The 21368-nt window shown below is 39.3% G+C and overlaps 1 protein-coding gene across 11 annotated transcripts in view; it reads right to left on the bottom strand.

Moving 5' to 3' along the window:
* Positions 1 to 21368, bottom strand: part of Lrrc7 (leucine rich repeat containing 7) — a 453319-nt gene that overhangs the window by 215031 nt on the left and 216920 nt on the right. For all 11 annotated transcript variants that reach the window (XM_032897090.1, XM_032897087.1, XM_032897091.1 and 8 more), the window contains exon 4: positions 15963 to 16080. In XM_032897090.1, coding sequence (XP_032752981.1) covers positions 15963 to 16080 — 118 coding nt within the window. The remainder of the gene's footprint in view (positions 1 to 15962; positions 16081 to 21368) is intronic.

Genomic DNA, 21368 nt, shown 5'->3' with positions numbered 1-21368 from the left:
GGCTAGCTAGGTCTACCTTAGCCCTGGCTCAAAAGAAAATAAAAGGCCTTGCTCTAAATGCTTAATTATTTGAGAAGCAACCTTTGTTACTGATTTATTCTTTGTACATATTTTGCTTCTAGTGTTTCATTTGACCGTCATGCTTGTTCGTTCTTCTACTAGGGAACAGGATGTATAAGGGAATAAAGACATCCGAGACAAATAAATTTATCATTTCTACCTGGCAAAAAGCGGGGGAGGGGGGGAGGTCAGAGTGTCATGGATTTCAGGTATGCGCACACACACACACACACACACACACACACACACACACACACACCTTTGCATGGGTTCATTCACCATTAAGCCACAGATTCATACTAAATGTGTTCTCCAATCTTTCTCCATCTTGCTTTTGAGTCAGCATTTGCCACTGAACCTGAAAGTCACCTACTTGACGAGATCTTAGGTATCCTCCTGTCTCTACCCCATCAGTGCTGGGAACATAGCATGACATCATACCTAAAATTTTAAGAGGATGATGGGGAACTGAACTCAGGGCTTGACAATTAATTCATTTTTCCAGCCCCTTACAGAGGCTCTTAAGCTTGTAGTTAAAATGGCTTTCAGTTTTCTCTAATGATAAAGGTTTATGGAGTAAAAAAGGATACAAAAGGAGTGTCGTTAAAATCTGTGTTTAACTTTAAACTATATCTCCAAATATGAAAAGGCATATTTCTTTCTGTACAGAGCTTAGGTGTGGAACCCAAATATAGTAAGATTCTCATCCCATTACTAAACTCTGAACTTAACAACATAGAGCATAGATTCCCAAGCCTGTAAAGAGATACCACGCAGAGGAACCTAAACTGAGATTTCTGTGACATAAAAGTTATCTTTCTATCTCACTTTCCTGATGTTTGCTTTGTTTTACATTTTGCATGTCCCATCTAATTTCTTACCCAAACCCAGGTCTAAATACTATCCATATAGAGAAGTTTAAATTCTAGCATTTGCAGGAGGATTTATTTAACTACTTTAAGCCCCTAACATCTTACTGCCTATTGTTTTAGCTTGTGTTACATCTAAAATTAAATGAGCCTAGAAAAAAAAATAACAACAGGAAAAAAGCCAACAAAACAAAACAAAACACTACCATGCATGATTATGAGTTAAAGAACTTGATACTTTTCTTTTAATATATCTTTAGTTCTTAAAGAGGGTCCTCCATCATCCAACAGGATTTCTTGAGTATTTATTCTGTTGGGAAGTGCTGAACTTTGAGGAGACAGTTTGGAAAAGATAGGGAATTCTTTTAATTTGTGGAGCTTATATTTTGTCAGGTGAATACACACAATAAACACAATAATGTTTTATCAATGAGAAGTATCACAAAAATAACAGTTGAATATTAGATAAACGAAATGAAAGAGAGTTAAGGATGACCCCAGAATGTTTGGCTGGATGACTCAAGAGATGGAATGACTTTCTGCTCTGATGGGAACATGGTATAGAAACTAAATTTTAGTGGGCATCTTTAACTACTGGTTGAAACTCAGTAGGAGAAGTGAGGATGGTCTTTGCTTATAAACTTAAAGTTTAAGAGAGAGGAGCAGATAGCTGTCTCCTGAGAGGCTCAGCCACAGCATGTCAAATACAGAGGCGAATGTTAACAGCAAGCTATTGAACTGAGAATGGGGTTCCTGTTGGAGGAATTAGAGAAGGGATTGAAGGAGCTGAAGGGGCTTGCAACCCCATAAAAACAAGAATGCCAACCAACCAGAGCTCCCAGGGACCAAACCACTACCCAAAGACTACACATGGACAGACTCACGGCTTCAGCATATGTAGCAAAGGATGGCCTTGTTGGGAACCAATGGGAGGAGAAGCCCTTGATCCTGCCAAGGCTGGAACCCCCAGTGCAGGGGAATGTCAGGGGTTGGGTGGGAAGGGGAGGTGGTTGGGGAGGGGGATCACCCTTATAGAAGAAGGGATGGGGGATGGGATAAGGGGCTTATGGCCAGAAAACCGGAAAAGGGAATAACATTTGAAATGTAAATAAAAAAATATCCAATAAATAGATAGACACACACACACACACACACAGAGAGAGAGAGAGAGAGTGAGAGAGAGAGAGACAGAGAGAGAGACAGACAGAGAGAGAAAGAGACAGAGAAAGAGACAGAGACAGAGACAGAGACAGAGAAGTGTAGACAAACTTAAGAATTGGCCATTCAGGTCTAGAGAAATGGCTCAGCAATTTAAAAGCACATTCATGCAACCTAAGTTCAATTCCAATCATTCACATCAGACAACTCACAAACATCTGTACCTCTGGCTCCAGGAGATTCTGTCTCCTTGTCTCTGTAGGCATCTATACTCATATGTATATACCCACAAACAGACACAGACACAGACACAGACACAGACATAGAGACAGACACAAAACACAGATACAGACCCAGATACAGACACACAGACACAAATAGACACACACACAGACATACAAAGACACACATAGACACAAACACATGTATACGTATTGACACAAAGATACACACACTCACAAACACATATACATGCATGGAAATAAAATAAAATAAAAAGAAATGAGAATTTAGTTATATAAATAATATTTAAACTATGAAACAGTATCAGCACTGATGGAATCAGTATACAAGATAATGAAGATGATAAGAATTCAGCTGTGTTGCCTTCCACAATGAGGAAGAGTTAACACAGGAGACCAAACAAGAGGTTTAGTAAGATGTTGGGACAAAATGAAAGCATTGAAACTTAGAATTCAAATGGAGAAGAGTGTTCAGGTTGAGAGATAAGGTGAACTAATTCAGATGATGTTGATAGTTCATCAAAAGAGAACCATGAATGACTAGTGTATTTAGTAAGGTAAAAGGCCACTATGATCTTGAAGCAACCAATGGATGTAATGAAGATTAAAGAATGGGGTTTGGCAGAGCTTCCAGGGACTAAGCCACTACCCATGGATTATACATGGACTGACCCTGGGCTCCAACCTCATAGGTAGCAATGAATATCCTAGTAAGGGCACCAGTGGAAGGGGAAGCCCTTGGTCCTGCCAAGACTGAACCCCCAGTGAACGTGATTGTTGTGGGGAGGGTGATAATGGGGGGGAGTGGTAATGGGGAACACCCATATAGAAGGGGAGGGGCAGGGGCTAGGGGGATGTTGGCCGGGAAACCGGGAAAGGGAATAACATTAGAAATGTAAATAGGAAATACTCAAGTTAATAAAGAAAAATCGGAAAAAAAATAAAAAAAAGAATGGGGTTTGGCTTAAAAGTGGACAGAGAGAAAGTCCATGTAGATAATACAGATAATACAGAAATAATCTGTCTAAAGTCATAGTTGTGAGGGAGACAGGTGGGAGAAAATAGCAGGAGGCTTTTGTGCTTTTACTTTAGGTCTGAACAAATAGTACAGAGTCAGGAAAGCTGCTGGGATGGCCTGTGGGTAGGCAAGAGAGCATGATCCAACTGTGGGGAGACAGTTGGAGAAAAGCAAGGCGGACTTTCCTGGACCAACTTGCAGCAATCAGGCAGTATATGGCAGAGGCTGGGTGGAGGAAGAAAGTATCTCCTGAAAGGTTCAGATTTCTCAGTGGTGTATGTGCAGCCCAGATGAACATGGAGATGGCAAGCTACAGGTCTGGAGCTGGAGGATATGTGATCATCTTCACACTGGGGAGAATGAAATGATTGGTGAGGAGCAAAAGGCTACACTTCGGATTGTGATCACGAATTCTGTAGTACCAATGCATGTGACTGGCTCTCCACACCTTCCATTCAGTAATAAGCAGAAAACTCAATTCGACCAGGCTGTAGTTTTGCTGAACTATAGGCAGTGAGTAGAGACAGAGTGTTAAGAAGGTCTACAGAAGAGCATAATGGTACCTAACCACAGAAGTTGAATGACAGAAAGAGTAAAGAAAAAGTTCAAGACTGGCTAGGATGTGGCATAGGAGAAGACAGTGTTATTAGGGACTGGTACATTTGACAGGGTTAAAGATGGCAGGAGCTAGTAGTGAAAGATCTAGAAAGACCATGATATAGTCAGACACTGGGATTCATTCATGTTCGTTTCCTAGGTTATACCCATAAAAACATGACAACTTAGCAAGTGCTCGTTAAATTGCCTGTAAATTATATTTCACATCAGGAGTTTGAAGCATTGAACTGAAATATATTTCAGACATGGAAGGAAACACTTGGTTTTGGTATGGAGGATATATATTTTTAATTACCTATATTAAGATGAAAGGATAATTGTCTCTTTTCAAACAGAATATAACAGATTTTATAAATGTCAAATTTAAATGATTTAGTGTCCCTTCAAATTTATAAGACATGTTTCTTATAAATTTTTACACAAATGAATGTACATAATTATGGAGGTGTATATTGAATGATTATGTTTCTGAATTACACACAAACATGTCAAATAATTAACTATGTGGTACAAGTGTTAAATGCTAGGAAAAACTACAGTGATGTAGCTTATATAATAAAACAACAGAAACACAGCTACTAAAACGTTTTCATCTACATTTTAATTGTTGCCAGTCCTTGAAATTGTACATTTTTATTCTTAGGAGAACACAGGCATGTTATTTGTGTGCTGAACAAGTTGTATTAGACTCGGAGGAGTAAAAGATGAACTGTATAGAGAAAGATGTTATATGTACTTTATTTCATTCTGAAGAAATTTAAATAAAGTATCATCCTGGATGGTCAGGATGTGGAGAAAGAAGAACACTCCCCCATTGTTGGTAGGATCGCAGACTGGTACAACCATTCTGGAAATCAGTCTGGAGTGCAATGTCTCAGAAAAGTGGACATTGCACTACCTGAGGACCCAGCTACACCTCTCTTGGGCATATACCCAAAAGATGCTCTAACATATAACAAAGGACATGTGCTCCACTATGTTCATAGCAGCCTTATTTATAATAGCCAGAAGCTGGAAAGAACCCAGATGGCCTTCAACAGAGAGGAATGGATACAGAAAATGTGGTACATCTATACAATGGAATACTACTCAGCTATCAAAAACAATGACTTTATGAAATTCATAGGCAAATGGATGGAACTGGAAAATATCCTGAGTGAGGTAACCCAATCACAGAAAAACACACATGGTATGCACTCATTGATAAGTGGCTATTAGTCCAAATGCTCGAATTACCCTAGATGCACAAAACACATGAAACTCAAGAAGGATGACCAAAATATGAATGCTTCACTCCTTCTTTAAAAGGGGAACAAGAATACCTTTGGCAGGGAATAGGGAGGCAAAGTTTAGAACAGAGGCTGGAGGAACACCCATTCAGAGCCTGCCCCACATGTGGCCCATACATATACAGCTATCCAATTAGACAAGATGGATGAAGCAAACAAGTGCAGGCTGACAGGAACCGGATGTAGATCTTTCCTGAGAGACACAGCCAGAATATCGCAAATACATAGGGGAATGCCAGCAGCAAACCACTGAACTGAGAATAGGACCCCAGTTGAAGGAATCAGAGAAAGAACTGGAAGAGCTTGAAGGGGCTCGAGACCCCATATGTACAACAATGCCAAGCAACCAGAGCTTCCAGGGACTAAGCCACTACCTAAAGACTATACATGGACTGACCCTGGACTCTGACCTCATAGGTAGCAATGAATATTCTAGTAAGATCACCAGTGGAAGGGGAAGCCCTTGGTCCTGCCAAGGCTGTACCCCCAGTGAACAGGATTGTTGGGGGGAGGGCAGTAATTGGGGGGAGGATTGGGAGGGGAACACCCATATAGAAGGGGAGAGGGAAGGGTTAGGTGGATGTTGGCATGGAAACGGGGAAAGGAAATAAATTTGAAATGTAAATAAGAAATATCCAATTTAATAAAGATAGGAAAAATAAAATCAGCATATTTCAAATACTGTTACGTTCGCCTATTCTGAGCAACAGCCATGAAATCTAGGATTTTATCTGCTGTGGGATATAATTTCTACCTATACATATTCATCAATGCGGTACTTTAGACAGGGCAATTTGCATAGGATTTGATGTAAATTTAACTCTCCTCAGTGTGTCAGCAAGAAGAAATTAGAACTACTGTCTCATTGGGGCGGGGGGTGATGGGAGAGCTATAGAGTGACTCCAGCATATTCCTATCAACCAGTCCTGCTTGGTATAGACAACGCTGCTCTTTATTCTAATAAAAACATTCATTACTCAGTATGGATGAGCTCATGTGAGCACAGGAAATGTAAATTGATCAATTAGAATCATTCAAAGAAGATAACTTGGAATTATTTTTCAATAATTATAAGTGCAATAAATGAAAAATTGATATATAAAGACATAGAGTTTAATTTTACCCTATGTTCCTATTACAAATTACTAATCAGGCAACAATTGGTACAACAGACTGTACAGGGTAAGGAGTGATAAGGAGACTTCAGAGGGCAGTTTGTAGTGTTCTGGAATGTCAAAGTGAAGGGCATGTATCTGTTGGGTTAGTGAATTAGAGAAGCAAGTGGGGGATGCTTTGTGTTATACTCCTGTGGAGATGAAGGAGGTACTCAGAAACCGTGCATGGGAGGCCTGTGTTACTTGTGAGTGCCTACCTCTCTCAGTGGCATTGCATGGATAGACTATGTAATGGTCTGGTAAAGTTATCAGTAAATGGTTACAATCACGCAACAGAATCTGCCTCTGGGACATATCTTGGGAAAATTCTGTGAAGTTGCTATGACCTTGATGCATAAGTGTATTCATAGAGGATTGCATGTAACTTGGTCCAATGATTGACACTGACTCTGTGTTTCCTTTCTTTACCCGAACAGGGATTTTGAGTATTTCATGAAATGGACTATTTAATAATATTATTTTGTATTTAATGTTATTTCAATTCTCTCTTCATTTTTAGTAGACTGCTTTACCAAGCATTACACCCACATGTATTTTAACAGACGTGGCTCTGAATATAAGGTTCAGCTCCTATTCACAATAGACCAGAAGTGCTGCATGGTAGTAGGGACTTAAAATGGTGCACATAAGATCAATTTCATTCTCTTCAAATTATTTGAAAGGATTTACAGACCACATATTTTTGCAAAGGCCATGCTGTGACCCTAGGAAACCTAATCACTGACTGACAGAACCCAGAGCACACTTCAGAGGGTGAGGGTATGGCCTTCTTGTCCTGGTTTTAGTTGCTGAACACAGTTGGAAGCACTGTTGACATGCTCCCGGTTTCATGTCCCTATGAAGGCACTAGAGTGGTGCTGAGCTGTGGAGGTTACAGGAAATGCCGCTTTGCTTTTCATTATCATGAAGTTACTTAATGGAGCAAAGAAACTGTGATTTTATTAGAACCTCCATGGGCAGAAGAGATTCTATAGATAGGGAAAGTAGACTTAAAGCACGAGAGAGTGATTTTTAATATGTTATGCAGTAATGCTGTTGAAGTAAGAAATTTTATAGGGCAGGGTACCAACAAGCGCCATTATTGCATATTGGTCATGGACACATGTTGACATTTCTCCATAACTCATTTAAAGTATCCCAAGGTAGACACTTCCCTGAGAATTTACAGCATAGACAACTGCTGTTTCTCTTTTTCAATATCCTCAAAGGTTTAAAGATTTTTTAAAAAAATTGGTTAACTGCTTCCTCCTGTGATTCTGGAACAGAGAGTTCCCCTTTCTTCCTGCAGATGGAGAATGTGATTTATCCCATGTTTCGCGAGTGCTTCAGGAAGGGGCGGAATAATTGGCACATCACTAACACACATAATAACCCTTCAACTATGATTGCCTCTCATTATAACTAACAATAGTGATTTTGCCCACCATGGCGCTGCTCACATCCATTCATGTATAGAAGTAAGTTTTAGAGGATGAGAGAAAAATCCACTTAATTGCTGGAGAATTAGGAAGCACTTTCAAATTAATTCATTTTCATTAAAATCCTTATATTATGGTGTCATTGTCTCTAAGAAGCTATGACAAATCAGCAATCAGACTTGAAAATCACTAATTAAATCGTATCATCGTTACCTAACTTCACCATATAAAACAATTACTCTACAATGGCTATGCATCAGTTCCAAGCAGACTTAGACTATTTATTCAGAGACTACAATATCATGAAATGCATTCCTCTCTGACTTGTATTGACTTTATTTCACTATTAAATTCAGGTGTGAGGGTGTGTTAGGGTTTCTGTTGATGTTATGAAACACCATGACCAAAATCAAGTTCTGGAAGAAAGGGTTTATTTAGCTTATACTTCTATGTTTCAGTCCATAACTGAAGGACGTCCAGACAGGGACTCAATTAGGGCAGGGCTTAGAAGGAGGAGCTGATGCAGAGACCGTGGAGGGTTGCTGCTTACAGGTTTTCCCAGCCTGCATTCTTATAGAACTCAGGACTACCAGCCCAAGGATGGTGTCTCCCTCAGTGGGCTAGCTCTCCTATCAGTAATCAACTAAGAAAGTGCCTTACAACTGGATCTTTTAGATTTTTCTCAAGGGAGGTTCTCTCTTTTCTGATGACATTTCTTGTGTAAAGACATAAAGTGAGCTAGCACGGAGGGCAAAAGATGGAAAATGCATTTGGATGGACAATGAGTCACTGCACACAATCAGGGAATTTATTATTGCTGAGAAAGGAGGGTTGGTTTACAAAAAGTGTGGACAAGTTCCTGTTTTTCTCTGGTTACACAAATAACAAAGTTTTATTGCAACTAACAAAAGTTTGCTAGAAGGTCAAGGTTAACAAACTTATTTTTATGAAAAAGGAATGCTCTTTTTAATTGAAGACAAGAAACTGGGACCTCATTTTCCAGTTCACTGCCTTTCAGTTAATTGAATATTTTTATTATACCTTGTAGATAAATATTCTATGAAACTGGCTCTTTTAAAATTTATTTTGTAACTGAAAGATGAGAACATAGAACTTTTCCATTCGACTGGAATCCTGTGATACTCTGATGCATGTGTACCATGTGTACACTAGGCAACCCTGAGAGTAGTTTACACCTGCCTATCTCCTCAAACATTTATCATTTCACTGGCAAACTAATTTCTTCTTAATTTTTGAAACATCTCATGTTTTATCACACCCAATCACCCTCCAGAACAGTAGAGATGAGAATGCTCAGTCTGTGTGGTAGCCATCTTCTCATCCTTTCAGTGCCTTGACTATGTAAAAATTAGGAGCACAATATATTCATCAATATGAGAAGCTGACAGTAGTGGATGTAGTGTACTATATCCATAACCTACACCCACCCTCAGAGAATGTGAATTTTCATTACAGCCACATTTTGAACATTGCCAATGCACTTGGTTACAATGTGAAAGCCAATGAATAAAAAGAAATTAACATCATCCATACCTTTCAGACCTGCCTCTATGAGGGTGCTCCCCCACCCACCCATCCACTCCTGCCTCAGAGCCCTAGCATTTCCTCTACTCTGGGTCATTGACCCTCCTCAGGACCAAGGGGCTCCCTTCCCAGTGATGCCAGATAAGGCAATTCACCGTAGCATATCCAGCTGGAGCTATGAGTTCTCCCATGGGTACTCTTTGGTTGGTGGCTTAGTCCCCGGAAGCTTTGGGGGGTCTGGTTGGTTGATATTGTTGTTCTTCCTATGGGGCAAACTTGAAAATATCATCCTGAGTGAGGTAACCCAGTCACAAAAGAACACACATGGTATGTACTTACTGATAAGTGGATATTAGCCAAAAAGAAGCTCGGAATACCCACGATACAACTCACAGACCATATGAAACCCAGGAAAAAAGAAGATCACACCAAAGTGTGGATGCTACAGTCCTACTCAGTAGGGGGAAAGAAAATAATCTCAGGAAGTAGAGGAAGAGAGGTGGTGGGGAGAAAGAAGTACTGATTCAGATGGAGGGAGGAGATGGGGGAGAAGTACAGAGGATCAGGAATTTGAAAGGCGTTGTGTAGCAGTGGAGGAGAGGGAGCTGAGGGTAGCCACTAGAAAGTCTTGGATGCCGGGGACCCAAGAGGTTCCTAGGACCCAACAGGGAAGACATTAGCTGAAATAGCCAACAAAGAGGAGATAGACTTAGTAGAGACCATATCCAGTGGATAGGCATAGCCCCTGATTGAGAGATGGGGCCACCCACCTCAAAAATATTAATCCAGAATTCCTCCTGTCTGAAGGAAATACAGAGACAAAGAATGGAGCAGAGACTGAAGGAAAGGCCATCCAGAGACTGCCCCACCTAGGGATCCATCCCATCTGCAGACACCAAACCCAGTCACTATTGCTGATGCCAAGAAGTGCTTTCTGACAGGAGCCAGATATGGGTGTCTCCTGAGAGGCTCGGCCAGAGCCCTACTGATACAGATGAGGGTGGTTGCCACTAACCACTGGACTGAACAAGGGACTGCAATGAAGAGTTAGGGAAAAGACTGAAGGAGCAGAAGGGGTTTGCAACACTATAGGAAGAACAACATCAACCAACCAGACCTTACCAGAGCTCCCAGGGACTAAACCACCAACCAATGAGTACACATGGAGGAACCCATGATTCCAGCCACATATGTATCAGAAGATAGCATTGTCCAGCATCAATAGGAAGAAAACCCTTTGGTCCTGTGAAGACTTGTTTCTCCAATGTAGGGTAAGGCCAGGGCATTGAGATGGGAGGAGGTGGATGGGAGTGGGACAATCCTCAAAGAAGGAGGGGGAGGGGTATGGGAGAGGAGAAAAAGGGAATAATATATGAAATGTAAATACATAAAATATCCAAGAAAAATAAAATTTAAAAAATGAAGAAAGGAAGAGAGTACAGAATGTTTCTACTAAAACTCAATAAGATACTGTAATAGTGAGAACAGGAGTAACCAGGCAGGAACAGTTTAGCAAACTGAAACAGGCTGAAGAACTGGAAGACTGGACAATCAGTGGTGAGAGATGCTGCTGAGTATCACTGAGAAGCAGGGCTTCCACTGCTAGCATGCACATGACCACTCATTGCAACCATCTGCAATTCTAGGTCCAGGGGATCTGATGCCCTTTTCTGACCTCCCTGTATGCATGTGTCACATAGACACAAAACACTCATACAGAAAATAAAACAAAATAACTTCAAATCTTTTGAAGAACAATATAAAATGTGGTAGTATGTGACAGAAAATTTAAACCTCAATTCTGACAGCAAAGAGGGTGAAGGGATAGGCATGTGCATTTATATGTGTCTGTAAAGTTTTATTCATTTAAAGAGAATATGATATCTGAAATGAGTGTTAACTCATCAGCTTTATAATAGACACATTATCTGGTATTCTTTTCCTCATAGTTAAAGTAGCTTAAAACTTGAAACTGCATAAACGTTCTAGTACAGTTACATCCTGACTGTTTTTAATAAAGGAACACACAAGTCATGTTAGTACAGAGAGGTCAAGCTCTTGACTTAATTTAGAAATTCAGAATCTTCGCAGAAACAATGACATTTGGATATTGAGTAGAATGAAAGTAAGCCAGGTACAGGAGGCATGGAAAGTGATTTATGCAGAGGAAGTAAGACTTGAAAAAAGAAAGAGATCATGAATCTCTACTAAATGTCTGAGAAGCTTTTCAGTACCCAGACTAGAAAGATAAAAAATGCCAGTTACCTGTGGTTAGATTGGCACTTGAAATGAAAGTGTTATTAGGTCAGATATGAAGAGAGACTCCCAGCTCTTTGTTCATGGCTGACATTGTGTCCTAGAGCTACAGAATCACCTTAAGTTAGAAAGAGACATAACCATGCTGGCAATTTTAGGTGTGTGTTAGCAAGTGGAGGGCCGGTTTGGCACTGATTGGACAAGCACAAGAAGTTAGAGGGTTGTCTCAGTTGGGTAGTACATAACAAATGCAAGAGAGAATGAACTACAGCTGTGGGAACCAAAAGAAGCAAATGGACTTTCCCCAGACATCAGACACGGTAGCCATGGCAACTGAATGGATAAGAAACTCTAAGTCAGAACAAACGTTGTGGTCCTTTGCCTCAGTGGATCACATTAATATAAACAGTAATGAAAAATGAACACGTTGGGATGATGATGAGTTTGGTTTTAAATGTATCATGTTTGAGGAGTCTGTGGGGCATTCTGTACCTATGCCTAACAGACAGATGGCTATGTTAGTGTGAAGCTAAAGGGAGAGTCACAGCTTGACAGGTGGAGCCATTACCCCAAAGAACATAGGTATTTAACATATTGCTATGCAGCATGGTACTCAGTGTGAATCTCAGTCTTTCTGTCTATTCCTGCAGTCAAACCACTTAAAGGTTCCCAGTGTGCCAAGTGGGGCTTTGTGAGGAGTCTCTAATGTAATAACACATAATTAACATTGTATTTTTTTAATAGGATAAAATATTATTTACCTGCCAAAACTTAAAATATGCCCTAAAAATTGTGCTCATAGTTCCAAATAGAAAAGTGAACAAGATAGTTTCTGAATTAGAAGATCACATAATATACCACTTATTCAACAAACCAAATGGAAAAGTAATGTCTACCTAGCATGCACAAAGCGTCAGATTGGATCGCCAGAGTCTCCTTCCACCTGAAAAGGTGATGTAAGTTCAAAACAAAACCAACCACAGGGCAAAATGTACCTGTAATGTACTATGTAATGATTACTTTTCTATTTGTAGATGGACAAAAAAACTTCAGAATAAATAACATTTGAAGTCTCTTCTTTGTATGTATGTTGTGTATGTATGAGTGTGCTTGCATGTGCACACATGTATGTGCATGCAGATTCACTTGGATTTTTAATAAACAGAAAACTCTGCTGATAGTATAGAATTTAGCCAGAGAGGGAAGAATCTGGGTAGAGGAAATTGTATAGCTCCTGTGTCAGAAGGGGCCAGCTTGCTGGTATTGCATTGACTGAGGGTGATGTGACAAGAAGTTGGCAGAATTAAGATTAGAGTCTGCAATGGATAGTCAAAAGCAGCTGTAGACTCAAAGTGAGTGCATGTATTAAGGATTCTCTCAATCTAACTCCAGCACATTTCAGTCAAGTTTTTGCTCAGGTTGACGAGTCCTTGCATTGGGTCTGTCTAGAGATACCAATCGATATTCCATCCCTGTGCTTCAGCTCTGCTGTAGTCTCTCCCCTTTCAGCAGGGCTATTTCAACTGCCAATTGTAATGCTGACTCCACTCGTTTCAGACTCCTGTTCTTTCTTCACTTGTCAGATTCCTGAAAGATTCATTAAGCTCTTTGAGTAACTGCCCAGGTCCCTGTCACGGAGCGCGGGAACAGGGGACAGCATGCAGTTATAATTTCCTGAAGGGCTGTTTGTGTGATTGCCAGTTGTAGTCTTCTCATTGTCAGCTCACCCCCTTGCAATCAAATGTGTACCCCACAGTGACCTAACATCTCTTGCGTGCCATTTTGTGAAAATATTTCCAGACTATGGAGGTAAAAGTAAGCAATAATTTCAAAGACTTCTAAAGATGCTCACAGACTTCCTTCTGGAGTAAGTAAGTGCAACTTGTAATTTTTAGTGTAAAAGCACCTCTGAGAATTATTATATGCTTTCAATAAGGTCACTCTTTAAGAACTTAAGCCCTATATGGCAATATGTTATCTGTTCATCTTTAAAAATAAGGTAAGTTTTTATTACTTGTGCTGTCTACTAAATCTGCCCTAAGGCCAGATGTGGTAATAGCCACATCATATTTCTTAGAATCATAAATTGAAAATAGAATTTGAAATATAAATGCATATAAACAGTTTAATAGCAGTAAGACACAGCGAATGCACCTTAATTTTATTATTTCAAAACCATTTATTTTATTGTGTATGTCTGTGCAGTGCTCACAGAAGCCAGATGGAGGAGTTGGATCCCTTGGAACTTTAGTTACAGGCAATTGAAAGCTACTTGATGTGGTTGCTGGGAACTGAAATAAGATCTTCAGGAAGAACTGTATACTTTTAAAAATGCCATCTTTTCATCCCTAGTAAATATATTCCTACAAGAGTAAAAGTGGATATGAAACCCCTATTCATGGGTTTAAGTTTGATTGCTATTCAGAAGCACCTGTAGTCTTTCTTGAATTGTCTTCAAATCTCAGTGGCCAGTCAGCTTAGTGTGGAAGACTTTTTAAGAGCCTGGCTGCAAATGTATTATCTTTTTCAAGTTAAATCTGGAGCTTGACTCCCTTTCTATTAATACAACAGTCTTAATTAGTTCTGCCATTCTCTAAAAATGCATGTAATTAAGCACTACTCTGAGTAATGTCTTAGAGATTACTGGTTATTTGTGGGTATCTGTTCTAGCTCTCCAGTGACACTGTAAAGTTAATGATGACTCTCAACCATTCAATCACAAATTCATTCAGTAAATATTTATTGAGATCCTATAATAGCCACATATTATCGGTAATGGAAATAAAAAAGCAATAACAAAGAATTGAGACATCACTGAGCTTAAATGCTAGGAAGCAGATTGATGCTGGGTGATATATAATGTATATGGCATGTCACTTTCATGTGTGGGAAAAGGGTGAAGTGGAATCTGCTTATAGTGGATCTCACCAGCAGAATCTGGGGTTTTAGATAAGAAGGTGTAGGAAGGCTTGTGAAGAGGACTGATATAGTGCCAGTGTCTGTAGAGAGTTCCCTTAGGAAACTGTCATAGAGCATCATGAGGCATCAGACATCTTAACGATGCCATATTTACAACCCAGAAGTCTTTAAACAGACTGTTTATTTACCTAGACTTCAAGCCAGGACTATCCACTTCATCTTATCCTATTATCCACAGACCCATTCATCTTGGTATGGCTTGTTTACTACTTTGTAGGAAACATTCTCTAAGAACATATTCACCCTCCCCCTAAAGATGGCCTTCAGATTGAACATAACTTTACATACAACAGTTTACTCAGTCTTTCAGAGCTACTGAAGTGAAGCTGTTTCCATATATAAATGACTTTCTAAGATGCAAGTTTTGTGAGGGAGGACTTGCTTTTTTTCATGCCTGTCCCCTTGGCACCAACCATACTGAGTGAAGTTACTATAGCAATACCTGTGTTTGACTACAGTACATTTTTCATTTGAGAACTTGATGGTGAGGCTGTGCTTTGCACCACAAATTGCCTGGTCACAATCCTTTGAGATAGATCTTTAATTTATTCTAATAAAATAGGTAGCTGAAGTCATTTGTAAAGTGATAAGGACCTACTGAATGAATTAGGATACTTAGATCATCTGAAGGCCCATCTTCCTCTAGGAAACCATCAAGGAAAATAACATGAAAATCAATATTAGCACCATGTCAAAAAATCACCAGATGCATGAATTTGGCTCAAAATACAACAGATATGACTGGGCCTTGATGGTTTCCCAGGCTCTGCTCAAGTCATTTGGAATATGTCAGTAGCCAAGACAGTAATATCCCTCCTGCCATCGGATAGAGTTTGCAATCTGGGCCAGGAGAAGAAAGCCAATAAGCATGGTGAGTAAGTGAATTCTGTGCATAGGTGAGTGCCCAGGAAACAGTAAAGCTCGGGAGAGCAAATGGGAGGATTATTTCAAGGAAGTGAACAGAGCTCACTGAGTAGGAAACATCCTGAAAAAGAGGATGAACCTGGCAGAGGACACAAAATAGTTTAGAAAATAAGAATGTATATCTGAGTCCAGCAAGGAATAAGACCCAGGGAGGTCAGATATACTGAGAGGAAAATGAGAAGTTTGCTGTCTCTGAGATATGGGTATGATTTACCTCTTAAAATTAAAGGAACTTGGGGTTGGGGATTTAGCTCAGCGGTAGAGCGCTTGCCTAGCAAACGCAAGGCCCTGGGTTCGGTCCCCACCTCCGAAAAAAAGAAAAATATAAAATTAAAGGAACTTTATCACTCACTAAGAAAACAGAAGACGTTTTCAGTAAAAAGATCTGAAAGTGTTTAGAGATTATCTTACCGTTTTTACTGATGTCGAGTTCTTTCAGATTAACTAGGCTAGCAATGGAGGTCGGCAGACTTGAGAGGTCATTATCAGGAATGCTTAGTTTCCTTAGAGCTTGACAGTTGAACAATTGCTGTAACAGAAAAGAACCACTCACTAGTTAGGCCACAGTTTGGTTAGACCCACTCATACCTAAACTCAGTAGCAAATCTGAAGTTAGCATTTTCATGACCATGACAGTAAAAGAACCATTGATACACTCTAGTTTTCTTCCATACTCAATTTGGAACAGCTTCACAATACATCCAACTGTTAGTGCCTCAATGTTTTTTTCCCCCACAGAGACATAAACAAAACAGAACAAAATGAAAACCAGGCAGACAAAAGCCTTCAGGAGTTAACCTTGGCATTCTCCAAGCTAGGAGCATCACCCCTAGCTCTCTTTATTTTGCCATTGTATTAGATTTCAGAAAGCATTACTTCTATTTCTTCATTCTAAACAAATACTCCTATGTTGTCAGGAGCTGCAGCACTTCAAAATATCATACTCACAATCTTTTGTGTCCCTTGCTGTGCCTCATAAATCACTAGCAAATGAAACATGGGATGAAAAGTCAGTCAGGCTCAATTTATAGTTCTATCAGCCCGAAGTACTAGGTGAAGGAGAACCAAGTGCTACAATTGATTGTGGGACCCAGCATGCACACAGCTACTGTGGGTTGAGATGTATTTTGGAAGTGCCTTCTTGATTCACTAAATAAGTCTAGTATGGAGGTAAGGCAACTTGCATTTTCAGGAAGACATCAATTTGGGTGAATTGATATAAGTGTTTCTAGTACCACATGGTGAAAAACAACACCTCTATTTTTTTAAGCTCTATTCAACTTATCTTGACTACCAAAGGCATAGACAGTTGGAAGAACAGTTTGTATTAATTTTCTTGTAGAATTATCTTAATGAGATCCTTATGCCATTTTTAATGCTACTTTGCTGAACTTCCACAAATGAAGTCTGGTAATCATGATTATGCAGTTGGATAATGGTATATTTAAGTACCATTTCTTCCTACATGTAATTCCTTATTTATAGGAAAAAAAACAATGTAGCATACGGTTCTTATTTTTTTTTAACTCATTAGCTTTTTAAAAGGGAGATCATACGACTTCTTACATAAGAGGAAATATAAAGTCTTTTACTTTGAGTTAGTCATCTTGGGTTCTTTATAAAAATTACTTGCTGCTTGATATAATGTCAGAATTATTTTTTCATCGCCCTATATAGAAATGTACATCTTTTTAAAATAAAACTTTGAAAAAAGATGTTTAATGGATTCTTTGAAAGAGATTCCTCCTAACCAGATAGGAAAACATATGGCTACAGTCCTGGAAGTTTCTCTTAACTGATTTCCAGTCTGTGCAATCTAGAAAGACGGTGATGTGATATGTGAACATGCAATGTGGTTAGTTACAGCTTAACAGTCCACTATCTCATCATTGATTTGGGTAAGACTTACTAACCACTCTTTCTGCTGATTGCTACAATCATTTTAAGGAATATTAAAACTAGTTCTTTTTAAATACAATCTTTTAAAACTGAATTTTCAAATGCATTTAAGATTTAGTAGGAGTCCTAATATTCTTACTTTTGAATGAAGTGACATACAAATTTTTTAAACAGATTTATTTTTTAATGTCTGTTTTTCTTCTACACACATGTAATATATGTCTATAAAAAATTTGAAAAACAAAAAATGTAAAAATCAGAAATTTGTTTTATTTTCTTCCATAATCTTTCCTATATGAGAAAATGTTTGTGTTGTATTTTTATGCTATAAATGAACATGTGGTATATGTACTTTTGTGTAAATTAGGACATGTGTACAAATTAACAATTTTACTTAACATCATAGCATTTATGTCTTTACGATCAGTTAAACATGCTCTAAATGCTTCAGTGAATGGAATAGATAAATTTAAACTCATTGCATTTCTTCCATAGAACAATCCATAGTACTCAGTTCTTCACAGGGATTTTCTATGGTTCCTTATGATGAATGTTGCTACGGTGATTATTATTTTTTTTTTATTAACTTGGTATTTCTTATATACATTTTAGTGTTATTCCGTTTCCGGTTTCGGGCAAAGATCCTCCTCCCCCTCCCTTCCTTATGGGTGTTCCTCTCCCCTCCCTCCCCCCATTGTCTCCCTCCCCACAACAGTCTAGTTCACTGGGGGTTCAGTCTTAGCAGGACCCAGGGCTTCCCCTTCCACTGGTGCTCTTACTAGGATATTCATTGCTACCTATGAGGTCAGAGTCCAGGGTCAGTCCATGTATAGTCTTTATGTAGTGGCTTAGTCCCTGGAAGCTCTGGTTGCTTGGCATTGTTGTACATATGGGGTCTCAAGCCCCTTCAAGCTCTTCCAGTTCTTTCTCTGATTCCTTCAACGGGGGTCCCGTTCTCAGTTAAGTGGTTTGCTGCTGGCATTCGTCTCTGTATTTGCTGTATTCTGTCTGTGTCTCTCAGGAGCGATCTACATTTGGCTCCTGTCGGTCTGCACTTCTTTGCTTCATCCATCTTGTCTAATTGGGTGGCTGTATATGTATGGGCCACATGTGGGGCAGGCTCTGAATGGGTGTTCCTTCAGTCTCTGTTTTAATCTTTGCCTCTCTCTTCCCTGCCAAGGATATTCTTGTTCCCCTTTTAAAGAAGGAGTGAAGCATTCACATTTTGATCATCCGTCTTGAGCTTCATTTGTTCTAGGCATCTAGGGTAATTCAAGCATTTGGGCTAATAGCCGCTTATCAGTGAGTGCATACCATGTGTGTCTTTCTGTGATTGGGTTAGCTCACTCAGGATATTTTCCAGTTCCAACCATTTGCCTACGAATTTCATAAATTTTTTAAAAGGAAACTTCTTTACACATTCTACTAGGGAGACTCTAAGCCAGAGTGAGCACTTGATTCGAGATCAGTATCTGGTCAACCCTGACTCTTACTGCAGTGTTGTCTTTGAAACTGTCAGTTTTCTTGTCTGTAGAGTAGATGCTAAGGCATACAACATGAGACTTGAGAGAATGAAAGGTGTTAATATAGGCTTTCAAAACGATTTACAGTTTTCCTTCACTCACATCTATAATATTTGGAATGTACCTTACAATCAAGAGTAAGTTGTTTTCTTTTTAAAACTTCTTATTGGTTATTTGTGAATTTCACATCATGCACACCAAATCCACTCATCTCAACCTTCTCTCATATCTGCCCTCCACCTTTGCACGTTCTACCCCAATGTAGGAAAATCTTGTGGGAACTGTAGTTGTGTCACAGTGTGTCCCACAGTATAACCTTTTGTTCATACTTCTTTGTTTGCAAATGTTGGTCTGCTACAAAGCCTCTGGCTTCTAATACTCTACCAATACTGGAACCTCGCCTCGAATATCCTGTTGTTGCCCTGTGTCATAGAGATGTTGTAGCTTTGGATTTATAGGACCACCCATTCATGCACTCTAGCAGTTTTTCCAGAGGGTAGATATTGGGGTGGACTAATTCAAATCCCTGGGCCTGAGAGGTATCTGAGCTGGTTAGCTTGTCAGCCCTCTTGATCTTACATCCTCCAAAAAGGCTCACCACCAGCCTTTCAGTCAGGGCCGGCTCTACCTTATTGCCCAGGTAAGCTGCAAGACCCATTCTGCTGAGCATTGCAGCTGGTGAAGGACACAGCAAGTTCATAATCCACTCTCATAACCCTGGGCTAGTTCTTCTACCTGCCATAGGTGGTGAGGGATGTGGAAGGGGAGAGAGTAAGTTATTCTTAAGGACTCTCCTCCCCAATATTCTTGCACTAATGATTTATCTCATAATAAGGCTCTTAGATTTGGTGACTAAATCACTTGTGAATCTATAGTATCCAGAGAATTCAGGTGACCGTTAGCAATTAAAAGTACACTAATGTACCACAATATGATGGGCTGTTGTTTACTTTTCTAAACAAAGCAGTCTGTTTGGATGCAGAATCTTGATCAGCTTGCCTGGGTATCACACGTTTCTCCTTCCCATGTACCACAGGATGCTTTCCTGTTCACAATTTATGCTGAGCCAATAATTTTGAGAGTTCAGATAATTAAAGGGAAAATGAGAAGTGTACAAAACTCCTGCTGAGACAGGCAGTTTTGGACAGGAAGCTTCAGAGAGGTAAACAGTCTCAGTGGAGTCTATGTTTCCTAGATCAAGTTTCTTATCTGAGTGAACTTCTTCCCATGAGTCATGCCCTCTACAAAGCTAAGAGCCTTTACAAGGCCTTCTCAAGATTAAAGCTTTTAGTGAAAATGAGGTAGGATCATTATAGAAGAACTGTATTCTTAAATATAGGGGAAACAAGAAACATAACAAATAGCTAATTACAGTCAGACAGTTGACTACATGGGTATCCTGATTTTCATTTGCTAATATCTCACGTTTAAAAACAATAGAAATGTTTTGAATCTGAAGATGAATTTGTGCTAGAGAGTAATTATTTTGTAGCTAAGGAAGCAATTTAACACTGAAGAGATTTGTTCCAGAAGCATATGTAATTTAAATTACTGACTCTGTAAGAAGCTTTTAGAACTGAAGTACAAACACTTAGGCATTTTTTTAAGCTGTGATACTGAAAGCTCCAAAAGTTGAATAAAAATTATTTGAGGCTAAAAGGGTATATTTTATTGTGTGGGTCTCTGCAAACTCCACAAACAGTAATGATCCATGATGCAAGAAGGAAATCCTGTTCAACATGATTCTGTAGTGTGTGTTGGTTCAAACATCTAGAATATGACCTTGGTGTGTTTATCTTAACCTTAGCACAATTTTGCAAAATGTTACTCAATGACAACTCAATCCCATGTGTACAACAAATTTAAGAAATGATTACATTGAAACTCTTTACAAAGTACATATGGCTTTTTCCATAAAGATGGTTTCTAGTCACTGAGAAATAGTACTCAATATAAAAAGGGCCTAGGGAGAGTGGCTGGGATAAATAAATATAATTGTCTGAAGTCAGGTATGGCCTGGCCTAGAAATAGCTCAGAGGTCATCTAGGCTATTGTAAAGTAAATGTGACATCTCCCATAAGGTTGGGTTCTATTAAGAAATGATGGTCAAAATGAAGGTCTAGTGAAGAAAAGTCTAAGATAAATGTAATAGACCGTGGTAGTTAGGTATGTCCTAGCTCTACAGAAACATATGTCACCAGGCTGTTAACTACATTCACTCCCAGCCTTCTGGGCAGAAAACAGATTATGCATCTCTCCCTTGAAAAGACAATCTTGAATGTTTAACATTCCTCATTTCCCTAGTGCTTATACATGAGCATAAAGACCTTGTGGCCTCTACATTCTGTGAAGTAAAATTTCGCTCATTAATTTCTTGGACACTGCTTAGTTGTGC

This window comes from Rattus rattus, chromosome 3, assembly GCF_011064425.1.
Source record: "Rattus rattus isolate New Zealand chromosome 3, Rrattus_CSIRO_v1, whole genome shotgun sequence".
NCBI lineage: Eukaryota > Metazoa > Chordata > Mammalia > Rodentia > Muridae > Rattus > Rattus rattus.
This window is presented reverse-complemented; position numbering and strand designations above follow the sequence as displayed.